Genomic DNA, 23,480 nt, shown 5'->3' with positions numbered 1-23,480 from the left:
ATGCATTCAGTTCAGATAGCAATATGAGTGACTCAGCATCAGCATAGTCTCTGTTACTTCAAACAGGTTTTGTTGTGGGACAGTTAGCATGATTTCTGACTGCTCACTTTTAAACTGATAAACTGATTAATTGATTAAAATAGATTTTTATATATTTACATTACAATATTAAACTCTATGACATTAAAGGATAATATGCACCATAATATTACACCATAAAAACACAAACAAAGTTAAATGTTAACAATTTTCTGAAACATTTCCACACCTTAGGTCAACAAAACAAATGTCATGCCTAACAATGACCGAGACTTGCAGACGTATTGTCACAAGTCATCAACTCCTTTCACCATGCCTGACACAAGATCGGTCATCTCAGTGCACTACATTTCCCCATCATCCCCTTTGGCTACCACCTGTGCACACTCTACAATCACCACACCTGTCTGACATCAGCCTCATCAGTTCCCCTTCATAAGCCAGCACCAAACACATGTGGTTGTCTGGTCTCAAGGTTGCGAGCACCTTTATAGCGCCTTGCTTATCTCCTGGATCCCATGGAGACTGTTTTGTTGGCTTTTGACATGCTGCAAAAAAGCTGTTTAGTCTATCTCACTTGTATTGTGACTCGACTTAGTACTGTCATTGTAGGCCAAATGCACCTATAAATTATAAAAATTGGACTATACCAAACTAGAAGAAAAGAGAGAACAGGATTAATATAAAAAGGAAAACACTATGACACTTTGTCAGAACATATTTTGTCTGTTTTTGAAGTTTCTCCACTCATCAGCATTTATTTCTGACATTAATGTCTCATGACATTGACATAAATGTTGGTGTTGTGTCCACACTTTCTTCAGATGCTGAAAATGAAATGTGATGTTTAAAGAATGAAACCTTTAAAATAAATCACCTAATTTTAAAAATTAACTAAACTATTTAACAGAAGCAGTGGAATAACCATGTTTAATGGACTCTAAAATGCTGAAACATCAACCAAAGACTGAGAGATTCACATTAAATGTTTTTGTTTTATTTGTTTGTGTTTTCTGCATCATTGAGATCATTATCCAAAGTGACATTTAGTTAGTTGTCCAGACTGAGGTGGGAAAAGGGAGAAGGAATGATTAATGCAATAGACAAATGAAACAAGTTGGCACTAGTTCATGAAACAAGACAGTGCAAGTCTGCATCGCCATGAAGACAAATTCTTGACTGCTAACTGCTGCACAGACCAATCAGAATAAGGTATTCTTAAGATAAAATCTAATAATACTGTTAATATTATGTGCATTATATGAGTCAGGAAACAAAGCATGCAACCAGTCTTTTTTTTAGAAATTACATGTTTCTGTTACTTGTGCTGAAATTATACAAATACACAGTTTCTTATTACATGGCAGTATAGTTTGTGAAACTGTTGGACATATGAATCCTCACACTTGACTCTTGGCATCTGATAGTATCTTTCATCATAAATCCAAGTAATAGATGGAACTTATGTTTTCATTGTTTGAAGATGTCGATCCATGTAACATCAAGTCATGATATTTAATTTGATTGTTGTTTCGACATGTTCTGTAAATGCTGAAAAAAAGTTTCATGAATAATCTAAATATGTAAAAAGATAATAAAATAATAAAATCATTTAATTGATATTAAGAAAGTATAAGAAAGTTTAAAGAATGTATTTAGAAGCAGCAAAAAAAAAAAAAAAAAAAAAAATTCTAGATTAAACTAAAAAATCAAAATGATGTTATTCATATTTTTTCTAAACAAAAATAGACAAATTATCATTGATTTCAGTTTTTGTCCAACCTGCTCATCTCTTCCTGCATTTATATATGATGGCTCCAGTCCCGAACACCAACGCCAGAACCAAAACTATCAGTACTGAAGAAATCACTGATTTAAGTGGTTCACCAGTATAAAGTTCTGAAACAAACATGTCACAAACAAGGTCACAAACAAATTAGAAACAGGTTAGATAATGAGATCTTTTATTATTTTAAATCATCACCCAAATCAATGTCCAGTTTGTTGTCCAGACTGAGATGTGTGACAGAGCAAGTGTATTTGTGTTTGTCTGCAGCACTGATCTCCAGACTCTTTCTCATCTGATACATCCCGTCACCATTGGGCAGCAGATCTCCTCTAGTGATCTCATGATCAGCTACAGGCTGCCCGTCTCTGAACAGGGTCATGTTGATGTGACAAGGGTAAAATCCTGTTGCCAAACATCTCACACAAGACCTATAAGTCTTTTTTTTGGAGGAGCCTGACTTTGGGTTTCACTGTGGGAAAAAGGTAAGAGTGTGATATAATTTTATACATACTATATACTCACACAAGGCCTTCCAGAATCTAAGTTTGGGTTCTAGGTGAGCCTGATATCAGGCTTTACTGTAACACACACAAATAAGTAAGTAAGTAAATAAGTAAATAAATGGATAAATAAATAAACAAACAGGTAAACAGAGTGAAGTAGCTCAATAGTGTTTTATCAAATTAAAAAGTCTTAACCAAATGGGCAGGAAAAGTGCTCCTGCCCTAATCAAAAAGGACTTACTCCTCGTATTCACTTGACCTCGTCTGTTGTTTAGATAATTCCTGAGAGCTGACATGCAAACTGGGTTAATCGTCTCTGCAGTTTCCAGCTTGAATTTTTCCGGTGTGGTTTGAGCACTTCTTGTGTAATATTTGCACTCACAGTATAAGTAAACGTATTGTTAAAGTAAAACAGCTCATCTGTGGTAGAGCCTCCAACAGCATCTTTGATAAGCATCTTTCCAGGCTTGTCAAGGTCCAGCAGCTCACAGACAACCAGAGTCTGATAAACATCAAGACCTGTGAGGAAAGAGACTGAGACTGAGATTGAGAGATTGTCATAGATTGGCCTCCTTCATCAAAAAAAGGCTTTGTTTTGCATTTGCAACTACTTTCAAGGGAATTTTCTATTTAATAACTCAATGACCAAATGTCTTTGTAATAAACATAAATTAGGTCACACCACCTGATAAACTTTTAAAAGACCTTGACACAAATGAGGATCTGCAAGGGGCATCTCTATGATATCATTTCCTGTTTTATGTGTTTTTCTGCATGTTGACTGGACCACGTGACTTTTGGATTTTGCAGGCAAGTGTTTTTCAAATATTATATACACAATAATATTTTTCTTTTTAAAACAGGTTTTCTTTTAAATCTGAAATTTGACCTCGAATTTATTTAAAACCAGACATTAGCAATATGCTTATCATAAATATGTATGAATATGTATGAATTGCATTTTATGTATTTTTAAACACAATATTAGTGAAAAACAGTGTTAGGACTACTGATACAGAGAACATAAATAGTCATTATAAATACTTCAGTGTTTAGGACATCGAAAAAACCCATACTTACTGTCATTTTGGATGTGGTCACTGAACAGTGCAGATCGTCTTACAAAGGAGTTAAAAATGTAGCCAGTTATACTCTTTATTTCATTTGAACCAATCACATCATCCTCATTTGTCATATTCCCTTTTGGAATATACGTCTCTGACTTATAGTATCCAACTGTAATGTCATCCAAAGTTGTTGTGCAACTAAATTTCGGAAAGTGTGTTTCTCCATGAATATAAGTTGAAAGTAACCACAAAGAGTGAGAACCTGAAACACAAATTAATTGTTGTTTTTTCCTTTTTTATTATAAATACTAACTTCGGTATGAGACAGTAGGCCTATACAATAAAATTTTTAAACTGTAGGCTATCCTACAGTATTTACTTTTTAATTTAAAACGTAAGTCTTGCAATCTTGGCAGCTGGTAATGAGGTTCATTTTTATTTAACATAAAAAATGATATGAATAATGATATGAATAAAATATTTTCATTGATCTTGAATTTAATTAATTAAACAGGAGTAAGTTTTAAAATTCTAATAGGGGAGCACGGGACACAACCTAACCCTTTTTAAATTTCTCAGTTTGTGTAAATCCACGTGGGGTTCAGAGGATAATTTTTTTTTCACACTTGTCTACTTAACTTTTTGAAATAAAATAATGGTGCTTTTTAAGAATTAAAAAAAAAATGTTTGAGGTTCACAATGAACTCATCGCAACCATGCGTGGGATAGCTTACTTTACTTTAGACGGAAATTTACTTTTACTTGTTTCGGTTGGTCCTTAGCTGTCCTTCCTATTTCGTTAGGCAGGAGCCGTGAACAGAAATAAAATCCAGGTGGGATTTTTTGGGATTTTTGTGGGAGTGTGAGATGACAGTCCCCTCACGAAGAGGCTTGTCCAGATCTGTTTTCAGCGACTGTGGGCTTGTCATGCCATGATCACCTCAAGGAAGTAATTTTTAAGGAATCATTCTCAGTCCCTGGCTGGACATTGGTCTGTTGTGTTTCTTTTTAATTAGCTATCTGTCAACGGCACCATCCGAGAAGAAAGGGAAGAAACACTATCATTAACAACTTCCACTTCCCCCAGCATCCCCAATGGAGGATGATTGAGAATAGAAAAGTGCAAAGCAGCGTCTATCAGAAACTTGTTTTTCCTCCTCCTTGAAAGTGGATAAATGGCTGATTGTTTCTGGAAATCGAGGTACAAAGAAGGCTACTACAAAGAAATTGAAATTCTATTTGTCACTGAATGTGGGTTCACATTTTATTAAGTTCATTTTATTTCTATATATATCTTGTAAGAGTGAATGATAGGCTATTTATCTCACAATGTGTTGCAGATGACCCATTTAAATAGTCAGAAAACTATTAAGTAAACTACATTAATGACAAGTATTAAATAAGTGACCATAAAATACAACTAACACCTAGAAATTGGAGGACATCATATCCTAGGTTGTATCACATAAGCATCCTAACTCAGAATCCTGTTTAGCAAGCAAGTTTCACTTATAAGAAATAGGACATCTTTAAATCCTAAATTTGAGAGAACATAGATTATGTAGACATTTGCAATGACATTTTTAAAACAATCTGCAAGATAACCTCATAGTGTTTGGTAATACTAAATAAAAGCTGAATGAAAATGACAAAAAAAGAATGGTGGCACTGGACTCTTTGCATTAATTTAGAACAAAAACAAGGCTCTTGTTTTTACCAATTTAACACAGCAAAAATGTAAATTATTTACTGTAAACCGGTCTTAAAAATGGTGTGCTGATATCCGAAGCAACAACTTCGTCAGGATCATCAGGATGCTTATTCCATACTCTCTTCAGATGCTGAAAATAAATGAATCATTTAGTTTTATTTTAATATTCTGTTAACTAATTAATACTTCATTTTCTCTATCAAGTGTAAAAGCAAAATACTCACTCAAAGTAGCAGAATAATCGTCTTTAGATGAAGCTATAAAGCCAATGATTAAGGGCAATTAAATATTGTCATTATTGCAATATCTGTATATATCTTAATCATCACATGTAGACTGGACACTTTGGACACAATTTATTGTTTATTTCAGTTCTTGTCCTACCTGCTTGTCTCTTCCTGCATTTATATATACCGACTCCAGTTCCAAACAGCAACACCAAAGCCAAAATTATCAGCACTGAGGGGATCACTAATATAAATGGTTCACCAGGGTCAAATTCTGAAACAAATATTTTGAAGAGGTCACAAACAGATTTGAAACACATGGATATTTTCTGTGATATTTTAAGTATTTTCACACATCATTACCCAAAGTGACATCCAGTTTGTTGTCCAGACTGAGGTGTGTGGCAGAGCAGGTGTATTTGTGTTTGTCTGCAGCACTGATCTCCAGACTCTTTCTCATCTGGTATGTCCCATCACCACTGGGCAGCAGATCTCCTCCAGTGATCTCATGTTCAGCTACAGGCTGCCCATCTCTGAACAGAGTCAGGTTGATGTGACGAGGATAAAATCCTGTTGCCAAACAACTCACGCAAAACCCTCCATAATCTGAGGAGGTTTTCTGGATGAGTCTGACTCTGGGTTTCACTGGGGATGGAAGGGGTAGAAAGGAAATATATCACAATCTAAATAGAAACATGTATAGTTGCTGTATGTTATTATAATATCATACTGTATAATCCAATGCAACCTGGAAATTTAATACCAGTACCTATTCTGTTAACTTGAGTTCCTCTCTTTGTAAGGTAATTCTTCATCATTTTTATACAGGCTGGGTAGTACAATATCTTAAGATGCCACATAGATAGTTCTAGATAGGGTTTTATTTCCATTGCGGTGTAATTTGAAGAACTCTGATATGTGAATGTGCCATTAAAAAATCTGAGTTCATCAACAGCAGAACCTCTAAAAGCAGTCTTGGTGATCATTTGTCCAGGTTTCTCATTGTCACCCTGTTCACAGTGACTCATTATCTGAAAAACTGCATGAGCTGTTAAGAAAGAAAAAAATAAAGAAATAGACATGTTAACACATCTGACCTCAGATGCTATTTAGTTAAGAGTCTGGTTCTAAACTAAAATTACTAGCAAACATAAATCATTACAGTCACAGGGGAATTTTTTTAAAAGTTTCATTTTACTTGACTTTATATTCTACTCATGCAATATCTGACTCAAAGACATGCATAACTGAATCAACTGAACTTACTTTCTGTGTGGTTGTCAGACCTCAGATATTTTGATCTTGTTTTAATATGCACAAGCACATTCTCACTTATGATATCGAGGTGATCTGGATCTACCACATCATCTTCACTTGTAGTATTTCCTCGCACAACATAGATCATTGTTTCTGAATTATAATAACCAACTATGATGTCATCCAACATGAATATGCCACTGAATGCAGGAAATGGTGTTTCTCCTTCAATATGAGTTATAAGCACCCATAAAGAATGAGAACCTGTGAAAAATTACAGATATTATTATAAGTAATTAAACCAAGAGAGGTTCAAGTATCAGATGATGTGTCTTTATTTAGACTGCATAAGCCTGCTCCACACAGGCTATAGGGAGCAGTGGTTCTATGTTGCATGCCCTGTATAGACACCTTTAATGTGTCCATCCTCATTCTTTATGTTTGTCACACCCAGCATTAGAATCATTGTTTTGCCAAATCAAAATGTTTTGCTAAAGGTTTAACACTGCACATTATTTACACCAGCATTTCAGGCAAGATTCAGCTACAGTCATGTGAAAAAGTTTGGACACCCTATTGAATTCCATGGTTTTCCGTATCAGGACATCATTTAAAAAAAAATGGTCCTTGGCTGTTCTTAAAATTTTGAAAATAAAACCTCAGATGAACAAAAACACATAGGAAATTGCACCATGTCATTATTTACTGAACAAAAATAAAGCCAAAATGGAAAAGCCATGTGTGACAAAGTTAGGACACCCTTACTGTTAACATTGGAATTAGGAGGGTAAATAACAGTCAAGCACTGCTAATCAAATACCTTTGATTAACTGATCATCAGCAAGTCTGAGCGCCTCTATAAAAGCATAAGCTTTGGCAGTTTGCTGGTCTGGAGCCTTCAGGTGTGTGTTAACACAATTTAAAATCAGCAATCATCTTAGAGAAGCAATTGTTGCTGCCATCAATCCAGTGGACGCCATTTCCAAACAGTCTGAAGTTTATTCACAAGTGGAAGACATTTAAAACAGACACCTGTCCTTCCAGAAGTGGACCTCCCAGAAGATTCACCCAAGATCAGACCGTGTAAAGAGACACTACAGAAACTCTACAGGCCTCAGTTAACATGTTAAATGATAAAGTTCATGATAATGGCATTAGAAAAATATGGGACGAAAATGTCATGTTTGGAAGGCTTGGCAGAAGAAAGCCTCTTCTATCTAAAAAAAAAAAAAAAAAAAAACATTGCAGCACAGTTTAGGTCTGCAAAGCTGCATCTGAACAAAACACAAGTCTTCTAGAATAATGTCCTTTGAAAAGACGAGAGCGAAGTGGAGATGTTTGTCCATAATGCACAGCGCCATTTTTGGTGAAAACCTAAAGAACATATCAGCACAAACACCTCATACCAAAAGACAAGCATGCTGGAGGAGGGCTGATCATTGAGTTGGCCATCAACTCCTCTGTATATCAAAGTATTGTAGAGTCAAATGTGAGGGCATCTGTCTGACATCTAAAGTTGGGCCAAAATTGGGTCATGCAACAGGACAATGATCCCAAGCCCACCAGCAAATCTGCAACAGAATGGCTGAAAAGAAAAGAATGAAGGTGTTGTGACAGCCCAGTCCAAGTCCAGAGCTCATCCTGACTCAAATGCTGTGGCGAGAGCTGTGCATAAGCAAATGCCCACAAACCTCAATAAACTGGAGCAACGTTGAAAAGAAGAGTGGTCCAAATTCCTCCAGAACAATGTGACAGACTGATAAAGTCACACAGAAAATGAATGCTTCAAGTTATTGCTGCTAAAAGTGGATCTACAGGTAATTGACTCATAAGGTGTCCTAACTTTGTCACACATGGCCTTTCCATCTTGGCTGTATTTTTCTTAAATAAATAATGACACTGTGTGATATGTCATGTGATGAAGTTTATCTGAGGATTTATTTTCCAAATTTTAAGACCTGCCAAGGACAAGACAATTTTATATTTTGTCCAGATACAGAAAACCATGAAATTCAATAGGGTGTCCTAACTTTTTCACATGACTGTATATAATGAAGCTAGAGTTTTAAATGAAGGATGCAAGAACTGTATTCTCAGGCAATAAATAATGTTACTAGCTACAATTCAAAATGCATTTCTAATGGTTAACATATAAATATATAAATTACAGATTATTCCTCATTTTAACTTTGAAGAACAAACAAAGTCATTGATTTCATTTTAATCATATGCAAATCCCTTTGGATAAAAGGATTTGCCAAATGCATAAATGTGAATATAAGTAACACTCCAGGCAAAGAGTCAGCAAGCATTGTATTAACAAAATATCATGTGATCTGTGCTAATTTTTAAGTAGACTTAAGTGTCTGCATAAATTTCATTAAATATTTTAAATAATACAAGAATTACCTTTTGGTGCAACCACTGGAAGTAAAATGATGATAGTGAAAATAATTATTTCCATTGTGGCTGCAATTCTCAGTGCAAACTGTGCTGTTGTAATGGCAGTAAACAAACTCTGTACTCTTTTAACTTCTACTGTAATCACCTGGAATGTTGTTGATCTGGATAGATAGATGATATACTTTATATAAAAGGTTTGGAGTCAAAAGGACATTAATACAATGAGTGCTGAACTGAACTTAACACCCCTTTAGCTCCTAGATTTTAATGTAAAAGAATGTTGTTAACAACACAAATGCATGCACATTTATATTTTAATGCTTATTTCATAAATAAGCCAAACATCCATTATATAATGACTGAATCAGACCACTATATGCCACTACATGCCTTCAGTTTCAGATGGCAACATGGTTTAATCAACAGTAACATAGTCTCTGTCATTTCAAACTTTACAACAAAAAGCTGGGTATTAGTGTCATTGTACAGTAGATTGTATGGTGTGCTTTGACTAAAATAAAGTTTTTTGTGATTATTTATAAAACATTAAGTAAAACAAAATACCAAAATCTTTCATGTGTCTTTTAATTCTATGTGTATACAAATAAAAGAACACAAAATACAAAAAAAAAATAATAAATAAATAAATAAAAAATCATGACTCAGTCACACATGAGATGTTTGCTAATTTGTATCACAGTCCACAGCACAAAACAAGACAGACAGCAACAATACCATATATCCATAATGCTTTTTAAAAGGTACAGAGCCTGTTTTTAAAAATTATAAAAGTAAACTCAATAAAATCCTAACAACAGCTTTCTTCATAAGCCAAACAGGTATTGCTTTGGGACAGTTAGCATGATTTCTGTTGCTCTTTCAACTGATACACTGAATTAAATTAATTAAAGTGATATTCACCTCAAACTGTACAATGATTAAAGAAAAACAATTTAACAAAATACTAAAAACCTGAGCATATATTTGTTCTCTTATTTTTCCCCTGTCATCCAGCAACCAAAATTAAAATAATAATAATAAAAAAATATATATATATATATATATATATATATTTTTTTTTTAACAAAAAAAATGTTCTGGCTCAAAGGGGATGCGACAAAAAGGGACACACACACACAACTGTAACAGAACTCAAAGGAGAAGTCTTTATTAATCAAAAAATAATTCCCAAAACAGGAGAATAATAAAATAAAACAATGTTTCTGAAGTGTCAGTTTCATCAGTGCATAAAGCGAGGTGTCTGAATGAATGTGCAATGTATTGTTGCAGTGTCAAAGAATATACTAAGCAAGACCCAAAACATAGGCAAGATGGGGAAACCAAAGGCAAAGTAAAATCTAAGCCAAACAAACCAAAAAGAAGGAAGGACTCAAACCCAAGTCCTCACACTAACAAGTCTACAGCTGTCTCTTTTAAAAGAAGCACCCCAGCCAGCAGCATGTGCAGCCAATGAATGAACTGCCCATCAAGTTAAGTCGTAGGTGGGGCAACCAATCACCACACTCCTAAATGAAGGTGCAGGGATCGTCACACAAATGACACAGGCAATACCTTTCAACTAGACAGAATTTGGTGATCAAGCATGGTCAGTGGAAGATTGCACAAAAACAAAATCGTACCAAAATAAAATAATATACTATAATACATGATTCAAACGCTGGTGTCTTAGTCTCCCTAAACTCTGTGTATTCTAGCTAAAGACAGTTAGGGTATGTCGAAAAACTCCCTCTCCCTCAAGTTCAAAAATAATTTCAAAATCATCCTACATCACTGCAGAAGTACCGACCCAGTCTTTGCAAAATGAACATGCAAAGAAGATCAAACACCCTTAACAAAAATGGTAAAAGCGATATAAGATGATTTTGAAGTTGAGGGAGAAAATACGGTCGGAGTTTTTCGACATACCCATTCGACAACTGTCTTGAGCTAGAATATACAGAGTTCAGGAAGAGAAAGACAACACCAGCATTTGAGATTAAAAAGTATACAAATTGTATTATTTTTATGAAAATAACTGATCGTTTTGCTAGATAAGACCCTTCTTCCACACCTGGGATCATTTACAACCACATTTGGAATTGTTTGAAGCTGCATTTAAACTTCATTTTGGAAGTTCAAACTTGGGGCACCATACCAGTCCATTGTATGGAGAAAAATTCTGAAATGTTTTCCTCAAAAAACATAATTTCTTTACGACTGAAGAAAGAAAGACATGAACATCTTGGATGACAAAAGGATAAGTACATTATTTGTAAATTGTTGTTCTGGAAGTGGACTTCTCATTTAACCTAAGTTTACTAATACTCTAATGAGAGTTAGTTGACTTGTAGTTGCAAAGTTGTTTATAGTTAATAGACTAAGGGGTGCCCAAACTTGGTCATGAAGGGCCGGTGTCTTGCAGAGTTTAGCTCCAACCCCAATTAGACACACCTGAACCAGCTAATCAAGCTCTTACTAGGAAAACTAGAAACTTCCTGGCAGGTGTGTTGAGGCAAATTGGATACCTGTCGTTAAGTCCATGAACACCAATACAGCTGAAAGTGATTAACAATGCCCTCAGCTGCTTAATCAACCAGAAAATTATCAGCCAGGTTTAATTGATTTCATGCCAGGCCCAATAAAAAAAGTGTTCCTTTAATTTTTGTGAGCAGTGTATATATATATATATATATATATATATATAATGCATAATATATATATATAATGCAGATATTATTTTTAAATGGTAATTAATGAAACACATGTATTCTGATATTAAGCATAAACTATTGGAGTAACTGGGTCTCTGCTAGAAGAGATCCAGTAGTGGTGTTACATTAAATGACATGGAATTACAAACATAGGGACATCTGATAATTTCAAGTTGGAGTAACTGTCAGCCACGTCGCTAAAAGTGAGTTTTGGTTTAATAATTTTTGGATCAGTGCTGACACAAGATGGAAACTGTTTCAGATGATACAGTTTAGTTCCGAACAAGTTCATCTGGTTCAATAAAAATAACCAATTTAGAGGAATAATTCATTAACGCATCAAATATCATCAAATATCACTTGAATTTAAATTCAATATAGATACTGTATTTCTGTTTCAGCTTACATGTTTTCACTTTAAAAAAAATAGTTACAAAAAGGATATCCCACCTGGCGAATGGCGGATGTTGCTTTCATCTATCACAATAAATTCCCTTCCTAAACCGATGTGTTGTCCTGTCTTCCTCTTGAAGTTCTTCAAGGCTTTCCTGCACTAATCTTAGTTTACGGGTCATTTTAGTAAGGGTGGCAGAGCTTCCAGCAATTCCATCCTGGACCATGTCGATTTGGCGTAAACCTAATCCTTGACTGAATCTGCAATATTGAAATATTTATGTGAAAAAAAAAGACAAGTAATGTTTCTTAATGTTAAAAGGCAAAAAGAGGTTATTTAATGTTATTACACCTACCTGTATATAAGTCATCCAATTTTGTAAACTTGCCTTGGTCATGTCAAATACTGATCCTGTAATAAAAACAAAAGGAAATCTAAAAACATAATTAAAATGTTAAATGATTTGAGAATGACTTGTGTAAGGCCAGTGATTAATTTTATAACATGCTGGGACAAAGAAACTGAGGGGGAGGAATCATTCACGGTGGTAGAGTTCATCTGTGCGGACGGAAGTTGCTTTCACAAGACGTTGGATCAACGGCGACCTGATTTTGAATATGCAGAAAATTCAGGAGAAAGCATGGCTAGAATTCCGTGTAAAAGGGTACCACCTTGTTGAGGAAAATGATGGCAATGAAGCCGGTAAATTATCTATTTTAAGTTCTGGGCATATTGTAATGCGATTAGCAGCATACTTTTGTAGTAGACCTATCATTAACGTTAGTTACCACACTTAAAAGCTGTATCGGTCAGTTAGTGATTGGCGAGGCAATAATGTGTATTAACAAAACTGGATAATACATAATTTAAGCAATGCAGTTTATGAAGGGGCTGAATTGAGGGGGGATACGGTGGATCCCCTTGTTGAGAGAAAAAAACATCCCTATTGACATCCCCTTTACATTAATAATGTTGTGCATCTTGTAAAACCCGAAATCAAATATTAATATTCTCTAAATAATTTTAAAGCTAAAAAAATGCGATTGGCCGATCAGAGCTCAGCATTAACGAGCTGTGGGTGAGCTCACATCTCTTAGTTATTTTTCGCAATGTTTCAAGTGCAACTTCTGACGTTCTTTAAAAAAGAAAGGAACTTAATAAGGTATGATACTGCTTTTATTCGAGTGTGAGACAATTCTGATGCATTCGTAAAGAATGTAAACTTGATTTGATTCAATACAATCTGCCATTTTGAAAGAATCGTTTGATCAAAACGATTCTTCCAAAGTCAATTAATCATTGATTTTAACAGGCATGTTGTGCCGCCATCTACTGGTGGTTCTAGTGTCATATTTAAACCAGCACAAAACCAGCACAAAAACACACTCATCAAAATAGTATCATCGACAAAAAAAATAAAATAAAATAAAAAAATAAATAAAATAATAATAATTTACAACTTTTGACAAGCTAACAATTAGCTAATAGTGAACTACCACTTTCAACTGTGCGCTATTGCTCAATAATTCTTTAATTAAAGTCATATCATATTGCATTACTCATTTGTTCCTCTGTAGTTATTCTGTGAGCTTGGCTCATGAGGAATAAATATCATGTGCAACCAAATGCTAAAGTCATTTCACGTTTTTGAGGTTTTTGGTGAATATTTAAATATTGTACTTTCAGATAATTCCTTTAGAAGGATGTAATAACACTTGAGTTATTACTAGTGGGTTACCACGATCTTCACTTTAGAATACAGATTCAAATAATTAGTAATTCCTTTAGAAGGATGTAGTAACACTTGAGTAATTATTAATGGGTTACCATGATTCTTAAAGTAGTTATGAATAAAAAGGTAATCCTAAAGTATAGAATCTTATGACCATTCACAAGATACACAAACACACACACACACACGTACATGTATAGGGGCAGTCATGGCCTAATGGTTACATTCAGACTTGTAACCCAAAGATTGTGAATTTCTTTATAGTAGCAGTTAAAATGTTAATGTACTGCTAGTCATTTGTCCTTCATTACTTGACGAATTATTAAACTTTCTCATTAGTTTTCTGGGAAGAATGAAAATAGTAGTTATTGACTAGTTAATAGTAAACTACTAGTGTAATCTGTGTGCTATTACTTACTAATTTGTTAATCAGAGTTTTTTGCTAGTTAACAGTAGTTACCAGATTGTTAATATTAGGTTACTCATTTGTTCCTGTGTAGTTATTGATTAATGACGGAACCGTATTCTAAAGTGTTACCTGAGGTTTATTTTCATTATGTATTCCATTATACACAAAGCTACTTACAAAATTGACAAATATAATGAAAAAAAAAAAAATATGCTATATTACAAATATATTCATTTTATTTCATACTTAAATGCTCATTACCCAAATCAGTGTCCCATTTGTTGCCTAGGTGTGTGACAGAGCAGGTGTATTTGTGTTTGTCTGCAGCACTGATCTCCAGACTCTTCCTCATCTGGTTCATCCTGTCATCATTGGGCAGCAGATCTCCTCTAGTCATCTCATGATCAGCTACTGGCTGCCCATCTCTGAACAGGTTCAGGTTGTTGTCAAGGTCACATCTCTTAGTTTTGAAGAACCAATGGAGATCCACACTTTCAGAGGGAAAGTTTACAACTTGCATGGTAATTTGCATATTTAACTGGATTGGCTGTTCATAAAAAACTACTAAAGATTCTTAGAATACTAATATTTTGCATAGGTATCAACAAATAATATACACTCTCATTTAGATCATCAGAAGTTGAATTTAAAGAGACCAAACATGGTATAGGTGGTTCTATTGTAAACAATACACAATGCCAAAGACAATATACAAAAACAGTAATATTATACACAATGACCTGAGGATATGCATGATAGGAAGGTCCAAGAAAGGTTTGTCTGTGAATGAATGAGTCTAGTTCTATGGGCATTGTGTGCTTTTCTTTTGGTGAAATGTTGTGGGCGTTGCTCTGTCCACATTCCTTTGCACAATAAAACTTGTGCTATCAGATGAAGGATTCATAAACCCTTATAGTTGGCTCACTTGTTTTACATTTGTTAAATGTAACAAATAATTGTTTGTCCACTTGTTCCAGTCATTACAGATAGTAACTTTCACCATAAAGCCAAGCAACTGTCAAAACTAATTTTTTCATTGTTTGAAGATGATGATCCATGTAACGTCAAGTCATGGTAATTTATGTTGTTGTTTCAACATGTTCTTTGGTGCTGAAAAAAGGTTAATGAATGATCTGAATATGCAAAAGAATAATTAAAATAATTTAATTCATATACATAGCAAAAAAAGTTTAAGAATGTACTTACAAGCAGCAGAATAACCACTTCTGTATATTTCTATAAAATCAAAAGGATGTTATTCATAAAATTCCAGTGTCTTCTAAACAAAACTAGAAAATGATTCATTCCAGTTTTTGTCTTACCTGCCTGTCTCTTTCTGCATTTATATTTGATGGCTACAGTTCCAAAAAACCAACACAAGAGCCAGGGCCAAAAAAATTATCACCACTAACAGAATTGTTGATTTCAATGGTTCACCAGAATCGGATTCTGAAAAAAAGTTAACAAACTGATTAGTGAAACAATTCTGTTGCATTTTTAATGTTTTTACAATGTTTTCATACCTTCAGTGACTTTCAGAGTATGGTCCAGACTGAGGTGTGTGGCAGAGCAGGTGTATTTGTGTTTGTCTGCAGCACTGATCTCCAGACTCTTCCTCATCTGGTACGTCCCGTCATCATTGGGCAGCAGATCTCCTCCAGTGATCTCATGATCAGCTACAGGCTGCTCATCTCTAAACAGGGTCAGGTTGATGTGACGAGGGTAAAATCCTGTTGCCAAACAACTCACACGAAACCCTCCAGAATCTAAGTTTGCTTTCTGAATGAGTCTGACATGTGGTTTCACTGCAGAAGGAAAGAAAGGCAGAGAAAAATGAGTAATAAACAAATATTACCAATAAATAAAAATAAATAAATAAATGGCTATTGCATGATACCTTTTCTGTTTACTTGAGTTTCTTTCTTTTTAAGGTAATTCTTCAGAGTTTTTATGCAGACTGGGTAATATAAATTATCAAGATTTACCTTGGACAATTCAAGATCACGTTTTATCTCTTGTTCTGTGTAATTTGAAAATGCCTGATATGTGAATTTTCCATCAAATAAACTTAGCTCATCAATTGTAGAGCCTCTATAAGCAGTTTTGCTGATCATTTCTCCAAGTTTATTGTCACTTTGTTCACAAAGACTCATCACCTGATAAACTACATGACCTGTCAGAAAATAAAGATAGCGATATTTCAACACATTAGGGTAAACACAGTGGAATAATTTGCACAACCATGTGCAAAAAAAATTTAAATAAATCATGACTTTATTGTAAACTAACAATATATTTGTTACAAAACCAACCCCCTTTTTATTCAGCATCATTTTATTGTATTTACACATTTTTCATTCATAAACATCAAACACAATCATTAAGGGATATAAATTATTCATTCAATATCTGAGACAATCACTTTAGCCAACTGAACTTACTTTCTGTGTCACTGACAGGTCTCAGGCGATGTGATCTTTGTAATAAAATGATGAAGCACACGCTCACTTATAGCCCTGAGGTCACCTGGATCAATGACATCATCTTCGTTTGTATTATTTCCTCTTGCAACATAGATCTTTGTTACTGAATCATAATATCCTACAGTAATGTCATCCAACATAACTGAAGCACTAAACGCTGTTTCTCCTCTAATGTAAGTTGCAAGCCCCCGCAAACTGTGAGAACCTAAAACAACAGAAAAAAAAATCTATTAATTAGTAATTCATCAGTGGGAGGTTCTAGTGTCAGTGGATACACTGTAAAAAATAAAAAGCATAATTTGTTAAGTCAGCTTAAAATTATGTGTTACCCTGCTGCCGTAAAATTGTAAGTTCAGTCAACTAAAATAAGTTTATTCAACTTGAAATGTTAAGTTGTACTAAGTAACAACTTAGATATTTGTGTTTGCTAAACTTAACAGATGGGTAAGTAACCCAGCTGCCTTTTTTTGAGTTGACTGAACTTAAAATTTTAAAGCAGCCAGGTTACAAATTATTTTAAGTTGACTCAACAAATTGTTTTTTACAGTATACTAGTAGGCAGGGGTGGAGCTACAGGTGGACAATGACAACATGCCCACCTAGCCAGATCCAGATTCAGAGCAATATAATAGTATTATACAAATTAGCATCTTCAGAATTCGAAAACAGCAATAGGCAAAGTGCCTGTCTTTGTCAAAAAACCTGACGCATCTCCTCTCCTTTCAGATATGTTACAATAATTTAAATAAACCATTTAAACCGTTAAATAAACCATAAATCTCACATATTTTGACAGGGAATCTCACTTTATTCATTTTTATTATGAATTTTCTTAATAACCAAATACGGACAACACTGGGTCAAATCCCTTAAGTGCGGCTTATGACGCTTTGAAGTGATGCTCGAATGATCAATAATATTCCAATACAGATCGTTTCCCTTTCCTCATTCTCTTTCCTCACACCCAGTGTGGTGGCGTTAAGGTGCGAGGACAGAAAAAAGTTAAGGCGCGAGGAAGGGGGGATGCACAAATAAGAAATGAAAAGCACCGTAGTTTACCTGGTGCTAATGATGTATAATTAATTAGAGGGTTCAGTTTCAAAGGGACCGCTCAATACTCTAATAATGAACATTCAAAACGAATTAAAACATGCTTCTTATCAAGTATACGGAGAAATCATACCTGATAAAACAGAAACCGAAAGCAGAAGGAAACTCATAAGAGCATAAGGTGTGTTCATTTTGTTGTTGACGAAAACATCAAGGCTAGTAGTTTTGATTATCACAGAGAATTTTGATAATTAAAAATCATTTTAAGCTTTAAAAATCAGCTGGTTCCTTTTAGAGGTACGATATGGCCTGTCCTAAACGACTCCATTAGCGAGCGAGTACCTGGTTAGTCTTCTTCTTATTAATGTTTTATTGGTGGATGGCATACAACTTTTAGATGCATTACCGCCACCTAATGATTAGGAGTGTGGGTTAGGATCATAAATCACAGAATCAGAATTAGCTTTATTCGCCAGGTGTGCGCAAACACATGAGGAATTTGTTGTGGTTTTTTAAAGGTGCTTCTGGTACATACATGCATGCATACATACATACATCCATACATACATATCTGACATGAGAACAGAGAAAACATTTAAATAAAATAAAGGCTTAAAATAAATATTAATATGTATGAATCTGGAACAGAATACATAGACTGATAAACGACATGACATGTTAGTAAATAAAGACAGCGATATTTCAACACATTAGGGGTAACCACCAGTGGAATAATCCGCACAACCATGTGCAATAAATAAATAAATAATAACAAATAATGAATTTATCGTAAACTAATAATGTATTTGTTACAAAACCAAACCCCTTTTATCATTTTCTTGTATTTACACATCTTTCATTCATAAACAAAACACAATCATGCAGTGATATAACTTTAGCCAACTGAACTTACTGTCTGTGCCGTTGACAGGTCTGAGGCGATGTGATCTTTCTATAAAATGATCAAGCACACATCTTGAAATATATAAGCTCTTAATTTGAATTATATACCTGCTCTTAATTTTATTCCAGTTTTTTTTATTATATACAACTGACAAATTGCTACATCTAAATGGCTCACAGTCCACCATTAAACAGCTGAACAATTAAGGTTAAGAGTTCAAATTACATGAAATACACTTTCACACAAGTGAAATAAAACTGTTATAGTCTACTAACTATTTAATATTTAAGACAGTGAATTTATATACGCTGTATTTAAAGTCTGGAAAAGAGCTTACTTATTTGATGTGGTGATGTTAAATGCAGTACGACCAATCAAACTCTATGGTATTTTGATACAAATTAATCTGTCACAGGATACCAGCATGGACAGTTTGTGTTAAATGGACATGGTTTGTGCAGACCACAATGTGTTTTAACAATTATGTTCATGTTTTGTTCATTATATGAGTCAGGAAACAAAACTTTTTTAAAAATGACATGTATCTGTTACTCGTGCTGTGCATAGGGAAACTGGGAAATTGTTATGTAAAGTAATAGTACAGGAAGAAATTTTACAAATAAATAGTTTCTTATTCAATGGCAGTATATAGTTTCTTTATAGTGTTTCTTCTTTAATTATTTGATGTGGAACTTTTGGCCATTTGAATTCTCACACTTGAGTCTTAGCATCTGCTAGAATCAGGCTGCCCATCTCTGAACAGGGTCAAGTTGATGTGGTGAGGGTAAAAATGTCTAATATTAATTTAGTGACACTCTTACGGAAATAAGATTTAGTTTGAAATATTCCAAAGTGATACTAAAGCTCAAAAATACAAATTACTTAAAATGGCAATTATAAAATTTTCAGTTATAAAAAGTTTGCAGCATTATTGAAATAGTGCAAACAGCTAAGATGTGCAATGCAGCATTAAAACCTAACCAGTACAATCAGAAAACATAATGTAAAAACGAGGGGTGAATTATTATTCCATGTACAGTTAAGGTTAATGTGTGTACTATGCTATGTTTTAGTTACAGCAGCCATCACTGTGTCATTATGAAATCAGTTATGCCAGACAATTTTTGACACTTTTACACTAGCATGCATATAATACTACCTGCCTGACACTGGCATGTGTTATTCAGGTGTCAAAGTTGTGCAAAATTGAAGAAAGAAACCTCAAAGACAGTGCCAGAAGGATGCTGGAAAGGTAAAGTCTTCAAAATGTGCCACATTAATCAAACATTGTGGTGTCGATACTTAATAAGTTATAGCACAAATCAGAAATGTAAAAAAAAAATTTGAACATTTTGAAATGTCAAACTTTGTCCGCATTTGTTAACCACCTCAATCTGTATTATATTTTAGGGTTTTAAAAATTCCTTCATGTCCAAATTCAACATTAAGGAGGTGATCTGCTGCAGAAGGACGCATTTGAAAAGACTGCACTGTTCTCAGTCATTAGAGGTATGTATATACACAGCATTTACCAGAGAGCTTCTCTCTTTTTCTACACACTAAATGGTGATGCAATATATCCCTATAATGACTCTCTGTCACAATTAGTGAAATTAAAGTAAAAAAAAAATGTGTCAAAAAAGCTTTTCTTATTTTTTTTTTTTTTTCTTATTTAGCAGATGCAGTGATAACCAACATCCGGCAGCAACAGAGTTGTGCTTGAGGAATGCAGTTGGGAAGCATTTTATACAAGAACAAAAAAAAAACAATAATTAATAATTTACTTTGAGTTCACTGTTTGTTGTTTTATTTGTTAAAATAAGTAAACCAAAAAAAGGATTATTATTATTTTTTTTTTATGTTGTCATTTATCCGCAATGTTTTAATGTTAAGTGTGATAACATGCTCTTGATTTGTATAATTTGTAAAATTATTTCTTTTAAATATCTTAAGGTATTTAATATTATATATATATATATATATATATATATATATATTTCATTTTTATAATTTTTGTTATCTTAAGTTTTTCAATTCCATAGTTTTATCATAATATTTATATTTGAGTGTAATGTATTTATTATGTTATTTTGTTATTAATTCTTTTGCATTCTTATAATTTTGTATTGTCTTAAGTTGTTAATGTTATTTTTCTTAATAAAAGCTGTATATGTAGTTTGTTTGTATGGATGTTGTGTTTTAGATGTATATATGTAGGCGTTCATTAGCTGTCTATTTGATGACTAGTCTATTATTGGACTATGGTTAGACATATATTAAATTTTCACTGACAGCCCAAATTCAGTCTTGTTTTAGCCAAGACCTATATTCACTGTCTATTAGACATATACATGTAGTCGTTCAATAGTGGTCTAACTGATGTCTAGTCTATTTTTGGGCTATGGTTAGACATCTATTAAATTTTCACTGACAGCCTAAATTTTACCTTGTTTTAGCCTAGATGTCAGGGCTATGTTTGAATGGCTAATAGACGTCTTTTAAAAGCAAAATTGTTTGCTGGGCAACTACCCCAGGTGAGAAAAAATTGTGCAGTTCCATAATGTATAGTGCTCTATTTTCATACACTAATGTTGTACTTATAAATTAAAAATTATTCTTTAGTAAGATAATGTTAAGAACATCTATAGTGTACTCAGCTGTGCTATTTTGAGACACTTTTAATAGGCCCTAAAAATAAAATGTGCTTTTAATACACTATGTATTAAAATAATGTATGTATTTACCACTACCCACCTAATGGAAGCAGCGGGCAGTGCTGCGGCTTTTGCCCGGGAATGAACCTGCAAGAGTGGAAGAGTTCCGGATAACATCTACGCTGTGTGTCGATGCACCTTACGAGAGAGTAAGAGCAGCAAATAAGGTAAAAATATAGGTACGTTTGTCTCAAGTGTTAGTAGTTAACATTGGCCAGTATTCTACTGAGAAAATAACATTGTATGTTAGCTAGATTAAACAAGTTTTATGGCTAACTGTTAGCAGCCTTTCTAGTTTCAGATTTAGTTTGTTATAATTTGTAAAGGATTTAGCTACCAGTAAATTTGCATTTTTCTAGTTTCAGAAATTGCACAGTTTGTTATAATTTGTAGAAAAATGGTTTGGTATAAAAAATTTAGAATTTACTGCAAACACATTTGTGTGTGTGTGTGTTTTAAAGGCAACTGTAATGAAGCATCAAGAAAGACATGAGCATACCAACCACCCTGAGACTGATAGTTCATGGTAAGAGAACAACTATGGTTTTGAGAAGTTTGTGTATTCTGTGTGGGGTTTTCCTTTAAAAAAGTATGCCATTTCTTGTTTTTCAGAGAAGACATTTCTGTCACTAACAAAGTAGATGGTGAGCAAAGGTGGTGGCCATGTTTTGGAGCAGCACCTGGATTTTGGAGCAGCACCTGCTTGTCTTTTCCCCCATTATGTTTCTGTTGCCTTCTTTATATGGAGAACTCCAGAAAATGTCCTCCAAGACAGATGAAATGGTGAAGATGCACTGTTCCAGCAGTGGAAGACTGTATTTTTAAGTGTTATACATGCAATGTTTTAAATAAAGAATTTGATATTTTGTAATTAATTGTGTCTGTTTTATTTGAATGCAGTAGTACCTATGTAGAGTAAAAATAAAATTAAATAAAATTATTTCAATAAAAATTATAAAAATCTACTGAAATCTATATTAAAATGAATGAAATACAGTAGTATACTGATGAATTTTTTTTTTTTTTTTTAAATGGTAATTTGTTGTAAAACAGTACAGTTTGCAACTGTAAATGAAATACAGTTTGCTACTGTAAATCTTAATTACAATACCTTACTGGCAACAGTGTAAACAAATATTGATAAAATTGTTCTGTGGTTTCAGGAGTGACAAATAATCTCTCTACAGCAAAAGAGAAGCTCTACAATTTCAAAATTTCTGAAGGGAGCTGCTGACAGAGAAGCAAGAAACATAGGTAGGTAAACTGAGAAACTAATGTTTTTTTTTTGTTTTGTTTTGTTTTTTTTTTTATATCATATTTTCTTCACCATGATTCTTAACATATGGTTTTTCCAAACTCATATCACCATGCATCTGTTGCATGGTGACAAGTTGGAGTAGACCTACTGTCAGACAACATCTCTAAGGCACTATGAACCATATGTCCAGTAAGTAAAACCTCAAACATTCACTACAAAAGTTTGAGGTTGGTACAATTTTTTTTTTAATATATTTTTGAAAGAAGTCTCTTTTGTTCACCACTACTGAAATTATTTGAAAAATACAGTAAAAACTGAAATATTTTTTAAAATATTATCACAATTTAAAATAGCTGTTTTCTATGTGAATACATGTTAAAATGTAATATATAGCTGTAATCAAAGCTGATTTTTCAGACTTTCTATTCATCAAAGAATCCTGAAAAAGATTCACCATTTCCATGAAAATGTTAAAAGGACAAAATCTGTTTTAATATTAATAGTTTCTTGAGCAGCAAATCAGCACCAGAATGATTTCTGAAAGATCATGTGACACTGAAAACTGGAGTAATGATGCTGAAAAGTAGAGCTGCATGATTAATTGTTAAAAGATCACAATCTCGATTTAAACACCCATGCGATCCCATTTTTAAATGACGGTTCACCCGTGCCTATTAAACATTTGAAAAAATCTCACAGGAACATTCAAATCTGCAGAGAGCAAACATTTACCATGAGTAAGAAACAGCTTCACAAACTACACAGTATTATTTCTGTCTTACAGTCATTCATATTATCACAGAAATACTGGGATGAAAGTTTATAGATC

At 33.7% G+C, this 23,480-nt stretch overlaps 2 protein-coding genes and 1 pseudogene across 2 annotated transcripts in view; all 3 read right to left on the bottom strand.

Moving 5' to 3' along the window:
* Positions 1–23,480, bottom strand: part of LOC127159732 (major histocompatibility complex class I-related gene protein-like) — a 59,468-nt gene that overhangs the window by 25,796 nt on the left and 10,192 nt on the right. The gene's annotated exons all lie outside the window — the stretch shown is intronic.
* On the bottom strand, positions 2,603–14,639 carry LOC127159731 (zinc-alpha-2-glycoprotein-like). Its single transcript, XM_051102491.1, has 6 exons — positions 14,504–14,639; positions 6,594–6,857; positions 6,106–6,375; positions 5,700–5,981; positions 5,494–5,610; positions 2,603–2,850 (listed from the first exon to the last, which is right to left on the bottom strand). Exons 1-6 carry the CDS (start codon positions 14,637–14,639, stop codon positions 2,603–2,605), a joined length of 1,317 nt encoding a protein of 438 aa, XP_050958448.1.
* LOC127159730 (hereditary hemochromatosis protein homolog) lies at positions 14,651–18,118 on the bottom strand (annotated as a pseudogene).

The sequence above is a fragment of the Labeo rohita genome, unplaced genomic scaffold (assembly GCF_022985175.1).
Source record: "Labeo rohita strain BAU-BD-2019 unplaced genomic scaffold, IGBB_LRoh.1.0 scaffold_246, whole genome shotgun sequence".
Classification (NCBI taxonomy): domain Eukaryota; kingdom Metazoa; phylum Chordata; class Actinopteri; order Cypriniformes; family Cyprinidae; genus Labeo; species Labeo rohita.
The sequence above is the reverse complement of the archived record's forward strand: the minus strand, read 5'-3'. Positions and strand labels throughout refer to the sequence as shown.